The 25,605-nt window shown below is 39.4% G+C and overlaps 1 protein-coding gene across 1 annotated transcript in view; it reads right to left on the minus strand.

Moving 5' to 3' along the window:
* Positions 1–179: 179 nt before the first annotated feature.
* Positions 180–25,605, minus strand: part of rims3 (regulating synaptic membrane exocytosis 3) — a 46,118-nt gene continuing 20,692 nt past the window's right edge. Inside the window, exons 3-7 of the mRNA XM_028035420.1 lie at positions 9,482–9,623; positions 9,286–9,398; positions 8,446–8,547; positions 8,235–8,374; positions 180–7,125 (exon numbers count right to left, since the gene is read on the minus strand). Coding sequence (XP_027891221.1) covers positions 6,913–7,125; positions 8,235–8,374; positions 8,446–8,547; positions 9,286–9,398; positions 9,482–9,623 — 710 coding nt within the window. The 3' untranslated portion in view covers positions 180–6,912. The remainder of the gene's footprint in view (positions 7,126–8,234; positions 8,375–8,445; positions 8,548–9,285; positions 9,399–9,481; positions 9,624–25,605) is intronic.

The raw sequence follows: 25,605 nt of genomic DNA on the forward strand, positions 1-25,605 counted from the left end.
AAACGTTTGTATAAAGAAAACATACATAAAAGTAAAACATTTTTTGTAAAAGAAACATTATGACCATAAACTTGTGTTGTGTGAACTTTGATTTTGCTGCCCTCTAGTGACCAGAAACGCCGACAACAATCTTCACAGCATTGAGGCCTCAAAAAAGAAAAAAAACAGATATACACAAATAGTGATTCAAATGAACTTTATTTATTTCAGCGTCCAGATGTCAAAGGGCATGCAAATACAGGCTTTGGACTCCCAAATTGTTTTCAATTCCCCCCCCTCTCAGTTTGGCTCTATTGTTTTTTTCTTTTTTATTACAAAACTACGTGCACCTTAAGTAATCAATTTTGCAGCGTACAAACGACAAAAATGCCAGTTTTACATTATCAAATACTGCACATAGAAAACATTTACAAAGCACAGGTATAAAATTACAGCTCCCTTTTTGTTCCTCTCAACCGCAAACCCTCACACACGTTATCACGGCCCGGTACTTTTGTCTCCGACCCTGTTGCGCTGCCGACATTCCTCAGATGGGAACGCCGAAGACAACCACGAAAGAGTTGTTCAATCTTTATACGTTTTACATCTAGATCTGCTAGGAATATTACAGATTCCAACAAAAATAAATCTGAATACTGATGTAATTTTGACTCTTGGAGCTGTTAGTTCAGGTTGTGTTCTGTGCTTTTAGGGGCTTGGCGAGATGAAGGGTTGAGAGACACCTGGGCCTTGTAATAGCCTGACAGACAAAAATCAATAATAAGAAAATGTGGCTAGTAAAGCTTGTGCTGTGGTAGCTGATGGTTATAGACAACAGAGGAAAATAATCCAGCAGCACCAACTCTTAAACTTGCAAAAAAATAAAACATAAATAAAAGCTCAGGGGTGATGCCTGTCCTGTTCATGTTGATAGTTGCTACTCAGGCACCTTCCACACATAATGGGACTCCTGCTGAAGATGTGTGAAATACCTGAAAGTCATCATCAGTTGGCAGAGCTCCGTCTCAAAATGAAATAATTACAAAATGAAAAAAATACGAGTGTGAACACACAAACTACACAAGTTTATGAATGTGATGGTGGGAAAGACAAGACTTTGTAGCTAATACGGAGGCTTTATGGCCCCAAAGTGCAATTCTTTGTAGCAGTTCTACCTTCATTACAGTCCTCCACCCATTCTTCTCAGTGTCCTGGGATATTTATGACAACAGAGACTACTAACTAAAGGTTCCTAGAGACTGACCAGCTTAAAAATGTCTACTGTGACATTTTGCGTCGGCTATATAACAGGATTTTATTGAATTAATTTAAGTATTTTTCCACATCTTCACCAGTGGTGCCATTAGGTGTTAGCGGTATATGGAATGCGTACTTGCTCAAAGACAAAACGAACCTCGTTTTTCATGAAAGCCATCCTAACGTGTATTCACAATGCAGAGCATGCTAGATTGACTATACTTACTTTCAGTGCTCAAAAAGTGGTTCAAATGTATTTTATTTGTGGTGGCGCAGTAACCACAGGGCCAGCTCTGATAACTGAGAAACAGGCTACAGCTAAATGGTTATTGCCTGAAGACGTATCGAGGAAAACATAAGGCCGAAGCCTTGCTACGTAAAGGTACGGCATTTAGACAACTCTCTTGCATATGTGTGAGTTGCCTAATAGAAACCCCTTCACTGTGCCTTGCAGAATCAGACAAAAAAAAAAAAAAAACTGTCATGAAAACACCGTGCAGCATATTACCTTATTCAAAAGTATGAGTTTGATAAAGTGGGGACATTGCAGGGACTGGATGCAGAGGGTGTAAAGGGAGCAATCATTTCAGCTCAACAGTCATTGTGGCGACTTACATGAATCAAAATGCCTTTTGCCAGACAGAATTCATGCTCCTTTCTCGTGATACAAATAATAAAGACGTAGATAATACAGTACAGTAGAAGAGAGGGGGCTGTAAAGTTCTTCAGATAGACAATATAGCAAACAGGATGACAAAAAAAGTGCACAAATCAGAAATACATTCAAAAAACTATACACATATAGAACTTCGGTACATTATTTCAAGCAAAATACATTTTTTTATTATTTTTTTTTATACAAAAAACTTTCAGTTGTGTGTGCTACTATAGCAAAGCAACGTCTCCCACACAAAATAAGGCCATTGTAAACTGATCAAGCCCTCGTTTTGTTTTTTGTTTTTTGCAAAAACCTAAAGGCAGGTTTTGCCCAACCCCGCCTTTCCGACTCCTGCTCTCAATAAAATCTCTGTCCTTACAAAAATAAAATACGTTTTAAACGCAGTGCTCAACACGAGCGAAAATGAACATGACGCAATTATGCACGAGGTGAAGCAAGTGGATTTGACATTCTGAACCTCCACGGATTTACAATCAATGTGAAATTCAAGCCAGCGGACCAAAACGGACCGGGAGCGACATGTTTCCCACTCAGTCCTGATCTATGACTCTACCTTGACAACAGACAGAAAGGCCTTTCTAGATTTTAGCTCCACAAAACTCCTCCAGGCTTCAGCTTTCCCTCACTTTAAAAAGACAGTACAGTGCTATAAAAAAGTAATTGCCTCCAATTTAGCTTTTTTTTGTCATGTAAAAAAAAAATTACATAAAAAAAAAAACATTTTTTCATTAGAGTTAGACTTACTTTTGTGCACAGGGTCAAATTACTTTGAATAGCTTTTTTACAATGAACTCATCGCTTGGAGCCTGCATTTCATATTTACTCACATCATCGTTTCACATTTAAATTAGAAATCTGTATTATGCAGTTTAAAATCCCTTGTACATGGATATTGAAAGCTGGGAAAAGTTTGGAGGACCTTTCTCAGATTTCTAACAATTCAACAGTCATCATCTAGATAACATCACTCACTGGCCTGCAACGCATGATGCAACACGCAGGACATCGAATGCACTTGTTCAATAAAGCTTACGCAAAGATGCTGCGCTTTAAAGGAAGGGCACATTCTAACCATTTCTTTTGGTTGCAGAAATCCATTGTTTTCTGTTTTGACAGACATTTACAAAACCCATAGTTACTTTCATTCGGTTGGCATGGCAGAGCAAAAGCAGCACAGTTCGACATATTTAAATCATGGAATCACTGCAAAAAATATGACCTTCGTAAGTATAAATAAGAGAGAGAGAGATCAATTTTAGATGTGGTTTTCTTTTTCATACTCAAAGCATGTGTGCAGATGGAAAGTACTCATATGTTTTTGTACATCATGCCAGCTATCCAGGAAAATCACATACAAACAATGTAAGATCCAGATTACCTTAGAAACGGTACCATAACCAGTTGCAATCTAACAAGAAATAGCTTGAAAATAGAGCCCTGATTTGAAGCTACTTCTAAAATAGAGGTGTAAGCACATTACTAGCAGGGTTAAAACATCCATATGATCTGAAAATGTCAGAGATAAATGTATCTGAAGTTCAAAAAAGGCTAAAATAGGCGCCGAGAAGACCCAGCTCATCAATTTTTCCCCTTTTAAGGTGAAAGATGACGAGAAGAAGAAGCTCTTTGATGACAGACAACAACGAAACCAAAATGAAATTCATCAACATACAGGCCTTAGAGGTTAACAGTGTTAACGCTCAGGTGAAATCCATCTACATACAAGGTTGGCTTAAGAATATTCTTAATTATAACAAGCCAATAAAGTGACTCTTTAAAACGTTCGCCATCCTGAAGGAACCTCAGAAACCCCAGCGGTTTGCTTCGGCCTTTCGCTCCTTTGCTGATGGTGAAAACTCAAACATTGCACGCTCAACTAGCTCAACAGCTCATAGGTCCCATTTTGTCCTTTCTTCCCCCAAATCTGTTCGACTCAGAAAGTTCAATGTAGCATGAGGTGGTAGGCATGGGCCGATTTCTGGTACCAAGGCATGACGAGTTTTTAAACAGGAAGTGAATCAAAATCGCAGAAAAAAAATAATTCCTCAAATTGTCTACACAGTTTAGAGTCGTTCTAAAGAGATGCCAGAGTTTTTTTTCTAGATGAATGAAACACAGAGTAGCAAAGGTCTGCCCCTCCCCAACCTAGTGCTGCAGCATGCTGCAGGTCAGCTGGTTGAAGTGAAGCCACTGTGCTTTTATGCTTACATAAAAAAAACAAATTAAGAGTTTTCTGTTACTATATGGAGCAAAGAGTAATGTAGTTCTGCCCCTCTCCCACCTATTGCTGCATACTGCTGGTCAGATTGCTGGAAACAGGCTGCTACACATTCACAGGGCAGACAAATTTGATGATCTAATTTTTTATTTATTTTTTTTGGTAATGCTGTAGAAAACGACATTTGGAAAGCTACGGAAAGCATATCCGTTAATTAGTGGAGGCTTTTCCACTAATATCTTGTTTTTGTCTATAAAGAGAAGAGAGAGAAAGAACTAAACTTATGGGATGTTTAATCAGAGTTTTTGATGTTAATCTATTCATCAGACTCTAAATAACATGATACAAATGTTGCTGGCAACACTAGCACTAACAGTAACTGTAGTCACTGTAATATTATGGCACCAGTAAAAATAACTTATATTTGTTGTGTTACGTCCAAGAATTCAAGATCACGTTCTAGATTTGTGTCGTCCATATTTTTGATTATGCAGTGAGAAAATTTGAATAATTTAATTATGCGATTTTCCTTTATGTTTTTAATCCCGACCCATGCCTACTATTGTGTTGCATGAACTGTGAAAAGTAATATCTTTTTGCAAAAAAAAAAAAATTAAAAATGAAGCAATTTCAGGGTTTATGACTTTTGTGACAAATCTCCTAACTTTCCTTATGTAATGAATTTTTTTATAGAGTCCAAGGTGAACAAAAAAATTATTTTGGACTTAAATATTATAGATAAGTGCTTAGATGCAAGTCTAAAACCAGAACCAGTCTCAGCCGCTCCACTGCGTCTCCATAATTTCAATAGAAAATACACTCTGCTGAAATTCAAAGATTTGAAAATGTGCAAGGAACTTCCGAGTATTTAAACTCCAGTACTTATGTGACAACATTGATAATAATATTACTAATAATAATTGTCATCATATAATACAGAAAAATAGAGGTGGTTCACCACCGCCTGGACTTAAAATTGAAAAGTAATACAAAAAAATTGACAATAAAGTGCTATCCAAAAAACATAAACATACTGACAAACAGGAAATATAAAACAGGAATGCTGAAGGTTGTGTTAGTAACATATTGCACCTGAAACAAGTTCTACTACCAGAACAAGGCTGGTTACTGTAAGTGCTAGTAAAGTAAATGTTTGTGCCAGTAAATAAGAATATCATCAGTTTATTATTTTTATTAATTCACTTCAAAAGTGAAAATCATATATTGGATACTCATGTCGACTCATTACATTAATTGTGACAGTAATACTTTACAACTAATGAAAATCCAAAATTATAATGTGAGCATATTATAACTCATTTATTTTATTTAAAGATTAATAAATAAAAAAAGTTTAGTGTTATTAATGTTCCTAATTTAATATCTGAGATATAATGTTATGAACTAATCTATCTTGGTTAACACTGGTGAACAACTGTCAAGTCAGCTGCATATTAATGAAAGGTTTAGTGGAAGGAAAAAGTGTGATAAAAAAAATCTTTTACACAATATATGACTTTCACTTTTTGAACTGAACTGAAGAAATAAATTTACTTGTCAATGTTATTTTAATATTTGTGGCTGCACCTATAATGCTATTGTAATGTCCAAAAAAAAGGAAAAAAAAGTCCTTTGAAATTATATACAGGTTTACATATTTACAGCAGGTTCAGAGGGACAAATGAAAAGGGCTGCTGCTGATGTTTCCCATCTCATTGAGCAGGAAGAAGAATTCAGGACATCAAAACAAAGGAAATGAAGCGGCAGTCCAACCATGTGAGAACACCCCTCCCTCAACCCCAACCCCAACTCCAACCCCGAAGCAGAAGTGGTTCATACACACCAAAGGTGAAGGAAGGGACTGTAAAGTCAGCAGCGAGTGTGTGGCTAATCCATTTTCTTCTTCTGCAAACAGCGATGGCAGTCACGTCCTTTGCCCTAACTCGGCGCTCCTTTTCATCGGGACATATCAGCAAAATAAGAGCAGCGGCACTGTTTACATTGGTCAAGGCAAGCTAAATAAAAAGACTTTGAAGCACTCCAAAATGTCTCGCAAGCAAACATGCAGAATGCAGCCGATACATATAGAAAGACAAATAAGTATTTAGCTATCTATTTCGTATATATTTAGATATTCATGTATAAACTCTGCCCCCTGAAAATCATAGAATATAGCAGTGTTGCTACCTCACATAACAGCCATTATGTGAACATCCGAGCCAGGTCTGTGTGTTTGACAACCCGCTCTTAACTTCTCTGTGTATGTAGAATATATCTTCTTTTTTTTTCCTTTTTTTTTGCATTACATCTAAGTCATTGACTCTGCTACATATCCATACTTTATATTGTATACTAGTTTCACTTACTACTTACAGGAATAATAAGAACAACAATAACAACTGCTTTGGTTTTAAAAAATAAAGTGTTTTTTCTTAGTTTGGCATAGAGAGATTAGAAACTGGCATCGATTGGGATGGCCCCGGGATGAGACGCGCCGCGGAGGTTTGACGACTTCGGAATGCGGGGCGTGGCGCCTGGTGCGGTGGCTGTCGTGAAATGAAAATCGCTACAGGTTCACGTCGCTTGTGTCTACGTCGGGTTAGGTTTGGCGGGTGAATCGTGATGGACGATGGAGGAATGTGTGGCCGTCGATGCGTATGGAACCCGGGATGTGCCGCTGAACGGTGTATGCCTATCTGGAACGCGCTTCAGGTACAGTCGTCGTGTATATACAGTACGCGTGCCGGTGTCTGCGCTCTACGGGACGTCTGCTGGGTGTCTAGGTGCACGTGGGGCTGGTGGCGCTCTCCAGGGAAGACTGGGAGAGGCGCCTGGTGAGGGGTCCGATGCTGGGGTCTGCCAGAGAGGAGGTAGGAAACAGCTTATACCAGCCGCCGACGGTGGCAGACAGGTCCAGGTCCTCCAGGAGGATCTGAGCCATTCCCATGAAGCACTTGTGGTCCATACGTCCATAATCCCCCCACACTATTACCTGGAGGAGAAATAACAGTAAAACAAAGCACTGTCAGTGACATCTTCATGCGCACAAGAGCTATGGGAAATAGATGTAAGTAAACTTCATGTCTGCATATCTTTCATTAAAATAATGGGCCAAAATGTTATTTTTTCAAGTGTAAATTGAGGCTCTTTAATTGCATTTTTTTTAATACAAATAGAAAAAACTCAAGTATCTTTATCTACAAGAAATTATATTTTGTCTTAAATTTTAAAATATTAGATGTACGTTTTGAGTTGGACCTCCTTCACACAAAATTAAGACTTCGCCATGGTGTTAAAAATCAGCCGGAATGTAGCTGGTAGTTGTTGGAGAGATCCTTCTGACATGTCTTCATTTATTGGACATGTGAGAATTTGAAAGATTTCCATAGCTAAATGAAGGTTGCTCAATAATACGGGGGCAAATACAGTATCTGGGTCCTAGCAGCAGTGCTATCTTGCAAGTTGAATATATAATCAAACAATAAACTGTCTCCAAAAAGAATAAAAATCCTTCATCAGGCATCTTGTACAGATGGACTGGGGTATAATAAGTTGATGACAATGTACTGATAATGTTAACACCTCTAAAGTATGGCTGAAACTGATGGTTGAGCTGCAACATATTTAATGGGAAATTCAAAATATTTTGAGGAAGCACCTTAGCACAGATGCTTCACTATAGCAGGATTATAGTGAAAAGAGACCAGCAGTGAAAACAGAATGTGATGAGTGAATAGAGTGCAACAGTTTTCCAGTTTGGTTAAAAGGGTCATGGAGATCCTAGAGACCATAGGATGCTCTTAATCTAGGGTAAAGATGATCTTAACCCACTATTTGCTTTACTTAAATCTCTAATTCAGAAATATTTACTGACTAAAGCCATTTATGCAAGCAACAGTGCAAAAAAAATGTAACAAAGATTATCTAATAAGCACATTTTAATATGTGCTTATTATATAAATATCTCAAGGAGACAGCTTGAGATATTCTGCTTTGAAATGGTGGCACACACACACAGGGAATTTTCTGCATAATAACTTAAGTTTTTTCATCTGATTGTGTTGTGAATAAAAGAAAATCAGAAAACCATAGACCAGTTACCTGTAGGACTTTGCCCTGAGGACTTTCATCAAACAACAAAGCCTGCTGGTAGGTGGGATCCAGAGTCTTCTTTACTACTTTGGTTTTCTTCTTGGCCAAGCACATGCCGTTCTCCAGGACATACACCTTCACGTAGGTTGCTAAGAGAGATAATTTGTAGTGAGCCTTCTGTATGGACAGCTGTTGCACATGTAGCTGGTGGCGTCAGTACCTGGTATGTTCTTGGAGCCTGGTTTTGGGGTCAACCCTCTGGCCTGGTTCACTTCCACCTCCAGCTGCCCTCCTCTATCTACCATGGCTACATGGACATCCCCTAAAGGGAGGGAACAAACCAGCAGCAAATAAATGGATGCACTTTAGACATGGAATTAAAAATTCATCTTAAAACTGCAGAAGACGTGGTGCAACAGTAGAGGGCGACAAAGACCTGGTGGATTGTTTTAACCATCAAGTTAGAGGGAGCAGCCTGCTGTGTTTTTTTTGTTTACATCAAAAACATTTGTGAGTATAAAGAAGCACATACATATTTGCAAACGGAAAACTGACAAAAATTAACATGCATTTGTTTACATGTAACAGAAAAAAATGCACGTTTTAAAAGTCAAATTTCACATTTTATTCAATCTCTGACTTGCAGATTTAACTAAGACCTATTTCTTCCAAAGAACTGTAACATAAGGAAGAACCTTTTTTAACTGGGTTTAAAGTCAACTTTCTTCATAATAAAACATTTATCTAACTAAAATGTACCTAAAACAGAAACAGGTTTCTCTGCCTCTTCCTTCCACCATCTAAAAATTATAAATGTTAAATAATAATATCTAAATAATAATAATAATAATAATAATAATAGAGATCTCTCTGGACCATTTAAGTCCAATAACAAAGTCAAATGAAACATGCCTCCATTTCTATATTTTAGGGTTAATCTTATATGATTAATCCCACGCTCTCTCTTTGCAAGTATTTTATAGATATTGCATGCAGAATATTTGTGCAACCCGCCACAGTGGATGTCTCCTGCAAAATATGGGTTTTACTAGAGCCTTACCCATGGGGTGTGTGGCTAGTGTTTGCCGTCCTACGATCTGGGCGGGGCCAAGGCCATCAAGAAAGTCGCTGAACTGACTCTCAGGCCCCAGGCGAGTGGTAGGGAAGACAAACCTAAAAAAGAACAACAGAGATTACGATGGATTGTCAGACAATCACGGATGGACGGATGTTGAGATCACCGCTCGGACACATACGTTCCTTCGGAGCTGTTGGAGTTGGTGCTGCCATCGGTGGAGTCTTTGCTGCCCTGCCGCGTCACCCGGTTCCTCATCTCCACTGCTATGCCAGTCTCTGTGCTCCTTCGGATTGTACTCCGGAGCTTCTTCATTCCGCCATCTGAAGGGAAAAAAAAAAAACCCTTATACACACGCATCCCAAACCAAATGAGAATATGTGATCATAGAACTCTATTTTCTGCCTTTTCAAAATCAAATCCTTTCCACTGAGGAGGAATTTAAATTCACCTTGAGAACGGCCGTTTCTGCGCTATTTGTTTTGAAGCAAGCTCACTCAGGCGAGGAGCCAATCTTATCTAATATCCTTTGGGATGTCCCTGCTCTGTTGAAAAGAGTTCTCTCCACTTTTCAGATAATACTACACTCCATTTTAAACACACGCACAGGTCATTTGGCAGCTGCTCTGGTGACTGAAGGCAATAAGTTTTCAAGTGGTAAAAGGTTTTCACAGATAGTCCCACTAGCAACCAAGCACAATACGCAGCGTTTGGGGTGAGTGGCATAAACGCAGCTTTCCGCCTAAACCCACAAGCTGGGCCGGAAGGCCATTAGTCAGTGGAGCCACTGTGACTTTAGAGGAGCTGCAAATATCCACAGTTCAGGTGGAAACCTCAAGAGATAGAACAAGTCTTATTCATGCACTCAACAAGTCTGGCCTTTTTGAATGAGTAAGGAGAAGGATGACAACAGAAATTGCACATTTGTATTTCAACTGCATCATGAAAAACTTACAACTTACAACAGGGTTCCGGTTTAAATCTTCCCTGGACTATTTTGTTCCTGATGACGAAAAATCTGCAAACTGGGTTAACTCCAGTAATATGAATTCTCTTACTCTTGTACCCATTCCACATCGCTGCTCCCATACTAGGGGTGAATATTCTTACATCAGAAAACTTTTATGGAAGACTTAATCTATGCAACAAGACAGTGACCGCATCATGTACACATCAACCAACTTTGAAGACACTGATCTTTTGTCCTACAAAGAACAGTGAATCTGGAGCATCGGTCCAATACCTGGACTTCTTAAAACACCTTTACAATTCTATTTAGGTATGGTTTAGATTAGAGAAATCCCAAGAAGGATACTTCTTGACAAGGAATCAGGCATCAGAAATATTAACTTTTTTCAAAAGACGTATTGCTGCAGAGGAAGACGAAGCACACCCACAGAGGAGCACGGCAATAATATTTGGTGACCTGCGCAGCTATATACCATGCAATATTTACTGTCAGTGTTCACGTGTGAGCGCTCTCGGCTGCAGGGCAACAAATCAGAAACACGGCGGGATCTTCTGTCTTAGTTTACGTTTTAGCTCAAAGATTTTCCGTCCCTTTTCAACTTGCTAATGCCGCGTCAACCCACTTGTTATGACAGCATGACCAAAATGTGATTAACCGGATAAACTCTGGCTCCGTGCAGCTTGTTAGGCTTGCAGCCGTGGTGCAGGCAGAACGTGGTACTCTATAGGAGCCCAGACAGCTCAGAAAACGCAGAGAAGTTACGTATAAAGAAGGACCCTTAACAAGCCGTTTGCCTGTTGTCGCAGTCGAAGAACACACCCAGCCACAGCCGTCCCACCTCATTAGCCCGAGCAACTCCAGTCTCATTAGACACCCCTGCCATGCCCGTCTCATCGCCATGACAACCACCGACACCCAGCATCGTCACTATCGCCATGGAGATAAACAAAGGCAAACAGAGCCCCTCGATGAGACTTCAGGGATCGGGGGGTGGTGGGGGTAGAAGGGGCTCGAGTCAACTATGAGGAGTGGCACCGATGAGGAGAGGAGGGAGAACGACGATGAGAAGGACGGAGTCCCACAGGGGGTGACTGTCCTCTGATGCTTTCTATTTATAATCCTGCAGTCAAGGATATTTCCAATAGCCACGTGTATAGCGGTGTGTGTGTGGGTGTGTGCGTGCGCGTGTGTGTCTTAATAGCATAACACCTAGACAAACTCCATGAGCACTTCTGCTGCCATGACAACCTCGCCCTCGGATCTGGACCCAGACAATGCCACCGGCTCATCTCATGTCACTTTTTTTGTTATTATTATTATTATTATTATTATGTTATTGAGGCAACACTTATTTAGCTCCCTGGCACTTTAACTAGACTCCTCACAGCAACGAGGCTCACAATCAAATCACACAGGTATAATTAAGCGCTAAGAGTTGTTATTCAAGACGTGGTTAGAAGGCAACAAGTCTTAGCATCTTATATGAGTTGATAATGAAAGCCCAGACATAAAAAAAAATGTTGGGGCATCATAAAATATCAATTTGTTATTCCACAACATGCAAATTGTTGCAAATGTATTAATAGTCCTTGATCTTAATTACACTTTGATCATGCTACGACAACAAATGTTAATACATTTTATTATTATTTTATGTCACAGACAAACACAAAGTGGAAGGAGAGCTGTATAGTTTACAAACAAAAACCTGAAAAGTGTAGCATGCGTTTGTACTCAGCCCCCGTCACTTCGTTACTAATAAATAAAGATTTTTTTAAATGCGCAAATCCTTTCAAAAGTCACCTAAATGCTGTTGTTGGTAACTCAATCTTAACATTTTAAGATTACACAGAGCACTCTATGATCCGAAAACCGAAGAAATGTTGCAAAATTGCAAACCAACCAAGAATCTCACAGTTAGGAATCCCACTGCATGATGCTACTGTCGCCATGTTTTACTGCGAGGATGCTTTCCTACAAGAAGAACTGGGAAGACAAAGGGAAACCAGATGGAGACAAATGATGCAACTCAACGGGACTCTGCAGCACCTCTTTAACCTCAGTCTGACCCTGGAGAAAGTTGAAGTGTCTTCAGTCTGATTTACTTAGTGACAAACCCCAGAAGACACAGGTGGATGTCTCTATCACCTGGCTCACTGATTAGTGATTGCCTGACAAACAGGCCACAGTTAGTGCAACTTAAAGGTAGCACATCGGCAGCACCTGAGCACCACAGATGATTGATAGACTGCACTCTCCCAACCATCTTTCCTTGAATGTGACCTTAAAGTAGACAGGTCAAACATTGTTTCCATCATGAGAGGTAGAGGAGTATAAATATCTTAGTGATTGCCTGAGCAGTTTAGACTAAACACACAAGTTTAGACTTAAGTACGTTTTGAAGTACTTATGTTTTTCAATGTTTGCAGCAAGATGCTGAATGTTTTCTATAAATCTCTCTTGCAGTGTAATCTCCTCTCTCATCATCTGTTGGGGCAGCAGCATCAGTTAGTGACTTACAAAAAACTTAACAAGCTGATGAAGAAAGTTGGCTCTGCTCCTCTGACGATGATTGTGCAAAGAACGATTTTTCATAAAACAAAGAACATTATGGACAACTCTGAGCATTCTCTTACAACGACAGAGTGTCTTCCATTAGAGGCTTCTTCAGATCTGCTGTAAAACCGACTGCTGCATATTGCCGATAGCTATCACCATCTACAACAACCCATTGAGAAAAATTGAATTCAACAGCATTTGTTTTTCCTTAGGTTCCATAAAGTATTTTTGAATTGAATTGAACTCTGGAGGGAAACATTATATTGGTCTATAACCTAAAACCTTTACCCTACTAAACTTCACTGACATTTGTGGTTGTGATGTGTCAAAGTGTGAAAAAGTTCAAGGGGTATTAATGCTTTTAATGCTTTTCCAAGGCACTGAACCTATTAGAAACCTTTTCCAGACTCGTTTTTATTCTCCAAAAAAGTAAAAAAAAAAAAGAAATATGTTTTTGCATTCCAAAAATATTTATTATAACCTCAAGCAGTGTTTTTTTAATTTTTTTACTTGGAGCTAGAGACTCTGAACTTGACTATTAGTAAAATTTATTGGGAGAATCACCGTTTCTTTTTGTTGGCAGCAGCCAGTCGCCGAGGGGTAAGCAGTTTCACTCTGAAGTACATTTGGGCTTAACTTTGACCATCTGCTGTAAGTTGATTTGCAAATTTGCTCCTTTTCCCGTCTTTCTCTTTCGACTTTTACACAATAACTTCAGTCTTCTTTCAGGGCATATAATGTAAGCAGAAATATGTTAGAAAACCTTTAACGTCATCTTGGTGAAACATGGTTGCATCACTGACAGCTAAAAGGAAGAATTAAATTGTAAATAAACTGTTTTACTGATTGATCATCATCATCATCATCGTAAAAGTCTGTTTTATGATTGCAACCAAGTGTGTTTCTGATCGGACAAAGGATTGTTGAATATGAATTTATACACCACTCTGAAACATTCTTAGTGGTAAAGTATTAAGAGGGTATTCATCTAAACTTCATATCCCGTTATTTGTCTGCATGCCCCTCCTTTCCCATCAGAGCCCCCTCCCTCCCAGCTTCAACAGTGTGAAGCAGTGATCTCTTCCTTCCTATTTAATCCCCTCCTCCTCGCCTGTGCTTTCCCCCCCATTCGTTTCCATGGCAATGCCTTCTGCAATGCACCAAGAGCCCTGGCCGGCATGTTCACTCATAAGCCTTTCCTCTTACTCTGTCTCTTTCTCTTAGGTTGTATTGTCCTCTCCACAACTCTTAATCTTCAGCCTGCTTTCTGCTTTCTCTGGCTGTTCTGGCAACAAACTCTTCCTTCTGCTTCCTTCCAATAAATAGTTCTCTCTCTCTCTCTCTTTTTTTTTACCTGCTTCTCCATTGTGTCCTGTTTTTTCTTTTAGTTTTTCTGCTTCCGTCCATCTTTACTACTGGGCTCCGATCTATTTGTCATCTGCTCATCACTCGCTGTAAATAATTCAAAGTATTTTCTCCTGCCCTGCATGTGAACTGACTCGCTGGTATTAACATCAAACCCGCACAGACACATCCTGGAGTAGCGAAGGTTCAATGCCTTTCGAGTGTCTAAGATTATCTGGAGAAGGGATTTTCTGGGTCTCTGTGTTCAGCAGAACCCTTAATGTATCCGGTCTTCATAATAATACCGAAAGAGGCAAAAACAACAACAACAACAACAAAAACACAGCAAATTTGTAACTAGTGAACAGATGTGCAGAACTTTCTTTTCAAGTGGAAAAACAGATTTTTTTTTTTTTATGGTGACCATGAAAGTAACAAGATAAGGCAGATGCTGCATGAAGAAACAAATATATAATCATAGATAAGGAATAAGGATGGGTGGGATTACAGAAAACACCAACAATGAGCCTCACACATTGAGATAGCATGCACACAGCTTCAGTGTATGTGAGTGTGTGTGTGTGTGTGTGTGGTTCATTAAAGCTGCTCTGACATTTGGAGAGAACACTGATGAAGCCTCTCTCATTATATGCTGTAATATAGAATGCTGTTTTTAGACTCCCCCGGCCGCGCCGACATGCCTATTGGATGCACCGGTGACGGCAACGAGCCGCCATGCATAGCAACAGTAACCAAGGAAGGGTGTTGGACATGAAAGACCCACTGTGGTGTCTTTACCGCCGGAGTCCTGTTAAATTTGGACCACTGGGAGACCGACTGTGGAAGGCTCTGAAAGACAGCAGAGTGTTCAGGGCCATGTGTGTGTGCACGGGTGTAGGCGTGTGTGTGATGCTGTCAGAGCCAGATGCACTCACCGCACTGCCAGAGTCAAAGAGTCAGCTTTAACTTCAGATTCGTTGAACTGGCAGTAAGGGAGGTGTTATTTCTATTTCACTTTATATCATGTGGGGTAAAAACAAACTTTTGTGCAAATCAATAACTTTTGTGGCTCTTAATGACTGTGTGTGGTCTATGACTGTAATTGATGCTAATGCAGATGGACCCATCAAAAGCTGTTTAAGGTAAAATTTTCTCTGATGTGACGACTACAAAGAAAGGAACGAATCTAAATGAAAATGAAAAAATGTTGGTGAACGGATGCATCCATTTTGTAGATTACAGTAAGCATTTGTGAAGAAATACTTCTGTCAGGCATAGATGTAAAGTGATCCCAACATGTTTGTTCTGACTGGAGGGAATATTACCGCCTCCTGGTGGCCCAGCCAGCGTGTCGACATGAATCCGATGGAGACTCTTAGCAGGGAGCTAACGATTAAGGCTATAGGAGGCATTCCAACCTCAGACTTGGAGCTTATGGTTAAATAACAATGACCAAATCATCAACGTGAAAAAAAAAAAAAAAAAAAGCAAAAATCTGTTCCCTTTTGGTTATTTATACTCCCTGAAGCATACGGAGAGCACAATGGGACAGACACTGAAGTATAATCCAATAATCCAAGTGTTGTTTTCTGTTTAATGATTATACAGAGGCATTAAACAAATCTAATCTCCTGCGCTGTCCCTGTGTGTAAAGCAGGCCGTTCTGTGAGGTAATAAACGAGGATGCAGTAGAAGGTATTGGGTCTGGGAGAAGAAATTAGTCATTTAGAGCCATAATCCATAGGAAATGGTTTCTTGAAATCGAAAGTCTTCATGTGTGGCAGGATGTCTGTCAATGCGTGAATATGTCCCACTGGCTCTAATCTAATGCCAATTAATTACAATGAGGAAAAGAGTAATCTAATTTAGATGTAATTTCCTCACGATTACGCAACTCAACGCCTGATGACCAAGTGATGAGCATTTGCAACATAATAGAACAATATGTACAGATAAAAGAAGCGTGCTGTGGTGGCGCAGGGGGTTAGCACGCCCCACGTTTGGAGGCCTTAGTCCTCGACGTGGACGTCGAGGGTTCGACTCCCGGTCCCAGCGACCTTTGCCGCATGTCCTCGCCCTCTTTCCTGTCTGCCTACTGTAGCTGTAGCAAAAAATATGAGCCACTAGCGCCGCAAAAACTCTTCGGAGAAAAAAAAGATAAAAGAACAATGATTAGAATTAAAAATCTTTCTTAAAAACTAAATGTGAGGCAACACAGTTTCTATATCCACCTTTGAACCTTACCAGCGTGGACAAGGATTTATTCATGTCATTTGGAGTTGTGTTTCCCGCAAAGTTCCTCTTATTTGTTTTTTAGTGCAAAATTTTCTGTGAATGGCGCCATGTATTCATGTTCTCCTTCTGCCCTTTGCCTGACCTCTGTGGTGTGTTTCTTTGCGGAGAAGTAGTTAGAACAGTGTGTCCAAATGCCTGGACTCGCCGTCCTCGCTGACATAACGACCTTGGGAGACGATCGCAAAGTGGCACAAAATTACAACATTTCCAACACGGCCCTTCAGGCTGAGCGGGCACGGAAACAACAAGTTCCTTGTTTGTGCTTGAACTCATGAACCTAACCTCCACCTCAATGTACCTTCACCGCATTTAAGGGTGAGGCAAGGTCTGACCGAAGTCTAACGGTCAACGCGCGGTCAATTGGTTTGGAGGAGGTTGTTTCACCACACAAATACCTTTCTCAGTCCAAAAAGACACACCGAGCCGAGTCCCCGATGAAAGGGAGCCTTGTGGCGTTTTTACCGTATGTGTGGTTTATAACATTGTAATAAACACAGTGATCACGGCAGAGAGGAAAGACTATTTCAAGTTCAGAGAAAAAGGATTAAATAGCTATTGACAACATCTCATTTTATTTTCCATTTTGTTAGAAAAAAAAAAAAAAGAGCAGAAGGAGTTTGTGGGACGTTCAGCCACTGCGTCCGACCAGAAGCAACCAGGGGGAGTGTGATATGGCAGGATTAAACAAAGTTACACAAAAATGTCACAACTTTTATAGTAACAGTCAATACACAAAACTATAGTCATCAGTTGGCTTTACTGCAGACACACAATGTCAAAAAAGGACCTCATAGGGATGCAGCGATGCACGTGCAGAATCTAGACACAAATCCCAGAGCAGCACCCTAGAAACCTCAAACCAAGAAAAAAACAGTTGAATTGTTCAGACTGTCTGGCTAAGAATAGAACACGGACGAGCTGGTGGGCATGATCAGGAAAACGTGACAGATGTCTGAGTGAAACTGGGAGCTAAAGAGGTGGGGATTGACACAGAGAGATAAAGGAGAGTTTCAGCAGCCAGATCAAACACAGACAGGGCAGCAAGGGAGAACGGTGAGTGGGGACATGACAGACAGGACGAGCCGGGGAAAGTGATCAGCAGCCATCCTGGCAGAGGGCTGGTAGCCACCAACAGCCTCGGTGTGGAGGAGAAAGCTTTTAGAGACATGACTGAAGTTTCAGAGCATCAAGCAAAGGAAAAAAAAAAATCCCCACTGTCTTGAAAGGAAATGGGAGGTGGTAGAGCAAGAGGAGGTGCTGTGTACCTACAACAAAGCATTAGTCTCACCTGAAATAGCATCATTTTTTTCAGTGACTCACCCGGAGTATGAATAGCAATCGTGTGCACTCATCGAGAGAAATTGCTATTATTATAGAAAGGCAGTTAGAGTGTTACCACAACAACTTTCCTCATCATGACAATTCACCGCTTTTTATTCAGCGCCGCTCGCCTCGCTCGGTCTTTTCAAAGCAGCAGCAGCAGCAAAGTTCCAGTAGTTCTTTTCAGGAAGGATCTGATTACCGCGGGCATTCCAAAACGTTGCCACAAAAATGACTTAAAATGCGTTTCCCAACTGTGACTCAGAGGCAAAGCTAAAAGTAGGCCACGAGTGAGTCGAGTCGAAAACACCTCCTCTTAAAAATGACTAAAAAAAGAAGATAATCATTGGAAAAGATTTTAGATTACCGAAAAATAAACCCACAAGGCAAAGCCATCTGAGTGTTGGGGAGAACTGTATTTCTAGTTCAAGCATCTACAGAGATTTTTCTTTTTTTTATCATTTCATTTTGTCTGCCACAGGTCTGGAAAAACAATCCCAGTACAATGAAGCTGTAGTTCTTGTTTTTCAGCTGAGTGGAACATTTTCCCTTCAATTGTCGACCAAAAGCAGGAAGACAGGCTGCAGCTGTCATGTCTGTCCTGAAACCTCAAACAGAACCTGAGGGAACAGTTTGTAATGACACCTTTGTAAATTTTACATCTTTTACTCAACATTTCAGGGACTTTGTCATTTTATTTACATTGGAGTTTTCATTGTTAGAATGGACAGTAAACAATTTTCAGTTAAATTTACATATTTCAAAATATACATATTTATAAGACGTCTAATTGTCTACTGATTTCCTTCAAGAAAAGGAGAAATATTTTCAGGTAGGATTTACTCTGTTCAATATATATATATATATATATATACATACAGTATATAAATAAATATTCGTATTTATTTCTTTTGGGTCAAAGAGGAAATGTCAAATTTAAAGGGTACTTCTGTTACCTATTGCCTAGTGTGCAATGTGCCTATGTGAATACTGCTGTTATGAACAAGTAGGCTGCAAACTTTCCAGCTGAAGACAATCAGTCAACTGAATGAATGAATCAATTGAAAAGTTTATCAATTTATTTATTATGGATTTCTTGTTTGTCCAGCTTCCTTTTCTTATCTTCATTCTGATAGTTCCGGCATTAGCCACATTAGCATTTCCATCAACGTTTGGAAACATAACTTTAGAGAAGGTTGATGGAAACAGCATCCATCAACCTTTCTCAATATAGCAAAAATATTTTTACACTCGCTTGAGGTGGTTTTTGGCTTTTCCGAATAAGAGTTAATGCGCAAAAGTGGGGATGGACATATGTTTGTCAAATAAGTTCGGACATACCAAACTTTTACCTCACGCCCTTCCTGTTTATTAAAGCAATCCAATTAGCATTGCTGTATTAAACAGCAATGTTTACATCTAACAAAATTATGTTCCGCGTAGCCTGGTCGAAACACAGTGGATGGAAACACACGCCACTCAACATTTTCTTTGTTTTTCCTTTTTGCATTGTTTTAAAAGTTCACTGAAAATTCGGATGACAAGTGGACGGAAACGTAGCTACTGAAAGATCAACAACTTGTCCTCTAGCTTTCCCACCACTAAGACGAGTTGCACTGTAGTTGATTTAACAAAAACACAGTAAAGTGGACTGAAATATGCATGTCATTGTTTTTTTTTTCTTTTAAATTTATTCATTTATTATTTTCCTTCCAGTTAACAATAATTCACCACTATAATCAGTTCTGTCATAAATGTAAAAATAATAAAAAGGCAAATATTTCCAGCAGGTTTACAATGTGAAATTTTCTTTTGCCTTGTCCTCATCCTGAAAATGACAGCATTCCACTATGAAAGTGAGAAATAACATCACTGGCAATGATCTAAACTACTTCCCATCACTTTATTCTCAAGCTGGAACAGGACTTCCAGTCAGTCAGCACAAACATATTTATTTCTGTGACAAATGCCCAGCAGGGGAGACACTTGCTACTGTTCTCAGAGTAAACTTGGACTCAGTTTAATAAGAAAGCTTACAAGTATTCTCTTCCTGTGTCAAATGACTCTTCCTTTGCAGTCTCTGCTTCTTGTCTTTGTCTCTGGCGTATTTCCAGCCATGGCAGCAGAGCAGCAGAAATAAACACACAGACGGAAGATTTAAATAAATAATATTTGAAGGACTTGAGATTTACAAAAAGATGAGTGTGGGTGTTGAATGAGTAGGGGAGGAAGCAAATAAAGAAATGAAAGAGGGAGGCGATCGCAAATGAATTTGCACAAGTCGAACGTATTTGCAGAAAAATATAAAAAGAAAGTAATGACGGAGACTAACCCGCTGAAAAAAAAAAAAGCTATTTAAAGATACACAACTGTTTTTTTCCCCTCACAATTTGATATTAAATCAAGTGAATAATATTTTCGTCAAATATAGAAGTTTTCGTCGACAAAGACGAAATGCTCTTAAACATTTGGGTAAACTGAGGCTGAACCACAATGTTGGACCCAAATCAGCCACTTCCGAATTTCAAGAAAATAGACAAAAAAAAAAAAATTTCATAAATGCGGAGGGACTTTTTCTAACATTTTGACCCACAGACACAAGCATCAACTAACTGTTTATATTTGTTCTGAGACGATGATGGAATTTCTTCCAGTGATTCTAGGCGGCTGGAAAGCTGGTGATACTGAAATCTCTCGTTGTGTTGGATTTTTAGTGCTGACATCTTTACGGCAGAAAACACACCATGATGTCTTTCCTGTTCTGCCTTGAGGGAGAAAAAAAATAAAGTATTAAGAAAAAAAAAAACTTTTCATCATTTTTAATGTGTCAAATTAGGGCTACAAACAAAAAAAAAACTGTATTCATCCTCATTATTTAAGTGTTTTATCATTCATTTATCTTCCAGTATAGGATCAATCAATTTGTTATATTAAAAATGGCTGATTTTGACTGATGTTTGTGGGTGGTTGGGTTGGAATGAATTGCCTCAATTGGCATTATTTTCAGTGTAGACACATGTTTCCAAATACAGATGTCTAGGATGCAAACTGCAGGTTGGAACAAATTAAATTTGTGTTCAGAGGTTTCATTTAATGTTAGTGAGATAAAGAAAGGCTGTAATAGATGTACATACGGTGCATGCATTGTATACAGCCATCTGGTTTCCTCTGTATGTTGGTTTTAATCTGACCGCTCCACAGGTTCCTATCAGGGGCGTCTTCCTCTGTGTGAGGGTCGACGGTGAACTGGGAGCTGATCTGCTGGCTCTCAGTCATGGATAAAACCTGCTTATGAGATAAGAGCTTGTTCGGTAAAGAAGTGACTCACCCGTTAAACCTGGGAAACTGTGCCATGTGCGTGTGTGTGTTCCCTCTCCTTACCGATCCTAATAATAGCAGGTAGTAAAAAAAGCACAGACAAAACCAAAATGCCATCACTGTGGCTTGCCAGTTACAAAGGCTAGAATAGTGAGATGGCGGTATTACACATTTTGGAAACTAGAGATATGTGTGGAATAGCATGGAAATATGAAATGAAATATGTTGAAAGAAAAACATATGGATGTAAGAATGTATGAAAACAGGCTAAAATGGGTGAGGAGTAATAAATAAAACATCTGCTTATACAACAAAACTGCTAAACTTCGCTGCACTGCAGTAAAAAAATGTGCAGTCTTAGAACATGAACATGAAAATCAAACTTTATTCCACACAGTTCTAAAAAATTACCTGGGCTTGTTACTGATATTAATGTTTATCAAGTTTTTAGCTGGAGCTAATAGCTGGGGATGGAAACACTAATCAAAACTCCAGTGCAGAAATAATATCAAGAACAAGACTAAATACAAAGGGATGAACTGAAAAAGGCTACAAGCACGAATGAAACCCCCCCAAAAATAACACAGAATTGTGACATGCACTGATTTCCTACTAACTCCAGAATTCAGTTTAACATTTTACTGCTAACTTTTAAAGGTCCTAGCGGCTTGGCACATAATATGATTAGGCCACAGCAATGCTAGAATTAGAGACAGACTGAACAATAGCAGAAGAGGTAATAGGACATATTTGCACATTTGTCATTCCAGAGCATAGCTGTGACATGTTGCCAGCTACAAAATGACCACAAGAGCCAATTAAAATAATTTATGCCTTCCAACCAAACGGTGGCATTCGGATCCTTAAATACTGTGTCCCTAGTCGGCTTTTGATGGAAGCCGAATACGCTTAGTGGGAATCTGAAACCATGAATGCATACTGTTGGTTTTCAAAACTGAATATTTTAGAGGAAGTGTTGATAATTTTATATGAAAAGTAGGATATTTTACACCAAACGTTTTGTTTATTTTGTGAGAGACGTTGAGCAGTTTTAACCAAACAGTCAGTCAAAATGGGTGACCCAGTTTATTAGGTTAGAGAGGATACCACAAGGAGCTTTTCATAAAATGGAAAATCTAACCTAACCTAGCAGACAAGGTCAAACACATAAAACAACTCTGTTGTGCTGCACCACCTCATAGTTGATCACTCTGTATTTATTCCAGGAATGGGTTAGCAAAATAAACCAAACCCAAAGTGGTCTGTTTCCACCCTAGCAGCAGCTTTCAGCATTGTGTAAATTTGTCCAGCTTAATTAAACTTTTGTCAAACAGGCACAATGCTGAGTTACTGTAATGCTTCCAGAATGATTTTAATTAGGGCGGATTAAATTGAAGCCACTGCCAGTGGCACCGCACTGATATTTCCAACCACATTTTGGATCGTACTCGAATTCTGCATTTTTACACACTGTGACCTTCACAGCCCAAATAATGACAAATGAAAAATGGTAAACGTTTTTCCACAAATCCTCTAAGAACACATCTAAGACACGTCTCTAAAACAATGAACTCGCTTACATAAGATGATAAAAAAGTGTGGTTCTGAAAATTGACCGAGACCAATTCCACTAATGGAGCCACGGTAGAACATAGCCTCCAGAAACTGACACAATTACAACACAATAACCTCGTTATGGTGTAATGGCGACATGGCGGCATGTTCTCCAATGGTTTTTGACCACTTTGTCTTTTTCACATCGAAGTGTCTCCCTTGCTGGTTAAAGCATTAATATAATTGTATGCTTTTCATCGTTTACTGAGAAAAAGTTGTAGATTTTTACATAAGATTAAACCATTAAACTGAACCAGATTTGAATGTTACTAGAGATCTTCCACTGTTGCTACACATGGAGTGCAGATTTACTCCGTCTCACTCTTCTATCCCGAGTAAATCAGTCCGGGGCTTATTGGCTATTAGCTGACCGACTGAGCGGAGCAAGGAGCAGACTGCTGGGTCGACCCAGCCCACCGACCAATCAGCACGTGTCAGTCGGAACATGGAGTACCAGCAGCTGACCGGACGGAGCTGTTAATGACTGCCAGGGCAAAACCTGAAAGGAGACACAACTAGCCCGAGCATTTAAGATGCAGTGCTTCTTTATCACCCAGTCTCAGAGGCTCACATAGGTAGTTTACTTTCCTTTGGCATCTATGCAAACCAAATAAAGAGACAGTGATTGGAAAACAAGACCCAAATCCAGCCTTCATTGAGTAAACAAGATTGTTTTTCCTCCAGCTTATCAGTATCAGACTTGTAACTTTGCCTGAGAAGATTCCTAGAAGAGCAGTGACATCATCTGGCTGGACAGATGTTCCACAAAAGCCCTATTACTTGATTCAATTTGAAGCTAAATCAGTTGGAACGTTGACCCTGTAAGCCTCAATAACATTTTCTTTTCAAGATACACTGATTCCTTTGTTTTTGGACGTTTTAGGGTATTTCCTACAAACAATTACCAGTATGAGAATTGTTTGTTTTGTTTTTTTTCCTTTGGTGCTAATGAGGTAGAGAGTGGCCCAATGATTTAATTCTATAAATCAGTTGTACAGTAGACAACTGTCCAGTAGTCTCGGTTCAGTTGTGGACCAGAACTGCTACATTTGTTACAATTTCAGCTGGTGCGGTTCACTTTCACACTGCACTGCGTCAAACAATCCAAACCCTTTGAAAAACTTGTTCACACCCTCGTCTGTGGTGGTGCTACACCAAAAACCACTGAGAGAAATAGTGCAAAAAACTTTTGAAGAAGACACCTAGGACAAAATCATTGTTTTTGTTTACATTTTGTAGTTATAGGATTTGTGGTTGTAAGATTTTTTTTCTTTTGTCTTTTGAAAAAGTCGAGTCATTTCTCCTTCTACCTCTAAACAAGAATGTTTCTTATTGTGGTATTAATCCAGAATATCCTACACTATAATTCGCTTGGAGCGGTCTCCAGTCGGTTTGGCATTCACATATGCATTCGAACCACACCAGAGTTCACTTCAACTGAACCAGGCCCAGGTTTCTTAGAGGGCCAGAGTTAAATTTTTTGGTCCGATTGTGCATTCACACCTCCCCAGATGAAATAAGACTTTCTAGGCAAATGAATTTGAGTTTTATTAAAGAATGAATCCTAAAATATGCAGGACGGTGGGCCTTCAGGACCAGGTTTGGGGACCACTAATATAAAGCACTGAATGTTTTATATGAGCTGCATTAGTAAAATAGCCTTGCTTTCCCTTGTAGCTAGCTCCATGTATCTTCCCATTAACTCTGACTAGCTTCATGCAATTTTGATTGCAGGCCAAATAACTCAATTTGGGTCTCAGTGGGCCAGAGCAGCTTCTTCCACATGTAAAACACACCCCCAATAAAACACACTGAAGTTTAATTATGGTTATACAACGGCACTGTAAAAGACTCTAAGGAGTGTGCATCATTTTTTGTAAACTCTAGTATAACCAAATTCACTACCAACAATAATTTTGGTAATAGGAACAATTATATTTTCTCAAATTGCTGAAATAACTTTTGACATTTATGTAACAACCTGTTGACAACACGGAGAAGAAAGAAGAGCGGTGCTGTGATGCTGTGATTTAGTTCCAGGCCTGATGTGTTCCTCTGGCTGCTCAGAACATCTAAATTTAGATACATGTCCCTTCCTCTTTTCTACATCCTTAGCTTCGCCTTGCCTCTTCTTCCACGCTCTCCCCTCCTATGTGCTCTCCTCAGCACCACAAACACACGGAAGACACGGAAGCCCCTGTTGTGAAAATATCGACAGCTCTGTCTGCGTCAGACAAGAGTCAGCTGTGCCTGAGCGGCGCGAGTTCTTTCTATGTGTGCATGAATCTATATTGGGAAATGGCGTTTTCAGAAGCAGACAATATAGCTTGTTCATAAAGGACTATGGGCTTTATATAAATGTGTCTCACTACATGAATGCACTAAAAACTCAAGTGAAAGCTATTTCGAAAGATAATCTTGATGCTGTAGTCAGAGAATAAATAGCCTGAGTGTCAGAGGGGAGTGAGTAATTGATTCCAAAGTTTCATAAGATACCTGAAGTAAATGTTATGTGGTACAAACAAGTGTGACTAATACAAGTTGGCAGGATTTGGATGTAGCTCTTGAGTCTCTTCAGCATGTAAAGTTCTGTCATAGATCCACTGCTTAGAGTGGATTCATTTTGGAAATCATAAACACTGAACATTTTGTCATATCGCTCCACACAACAAGATAGTAAAATTGACAAAACTATCACCTATTTTCTTTTTCTGCCCAAATCAAATACATTATACCAGTAATGATTCTAAATCTATTAAGGTAGCAAGGGTGTTAAGATTTTCTTAAGACATTATAATAACACTTTAAAGTTTTTTATTTTTTTAATCTGTTTCCTGAATTGTCACAATGAAAGTTAAATTCAATATAAAGCACAACGTTGGGGT

Source organism: Xiphophorus couchianus, chromosome 13 (assembly GCF_001444195.1).
Source record: "Xiphophorus couchianus chromosome 13, X_couchianus-1.0, whole genome shotgun sequence".
NCBI lineage: Eukaryota > Metazoa > Chordata > Actinopteri > Cyprinodontiformes > Poeciliidae > Xiphophorus > Xiphophorus couchianus.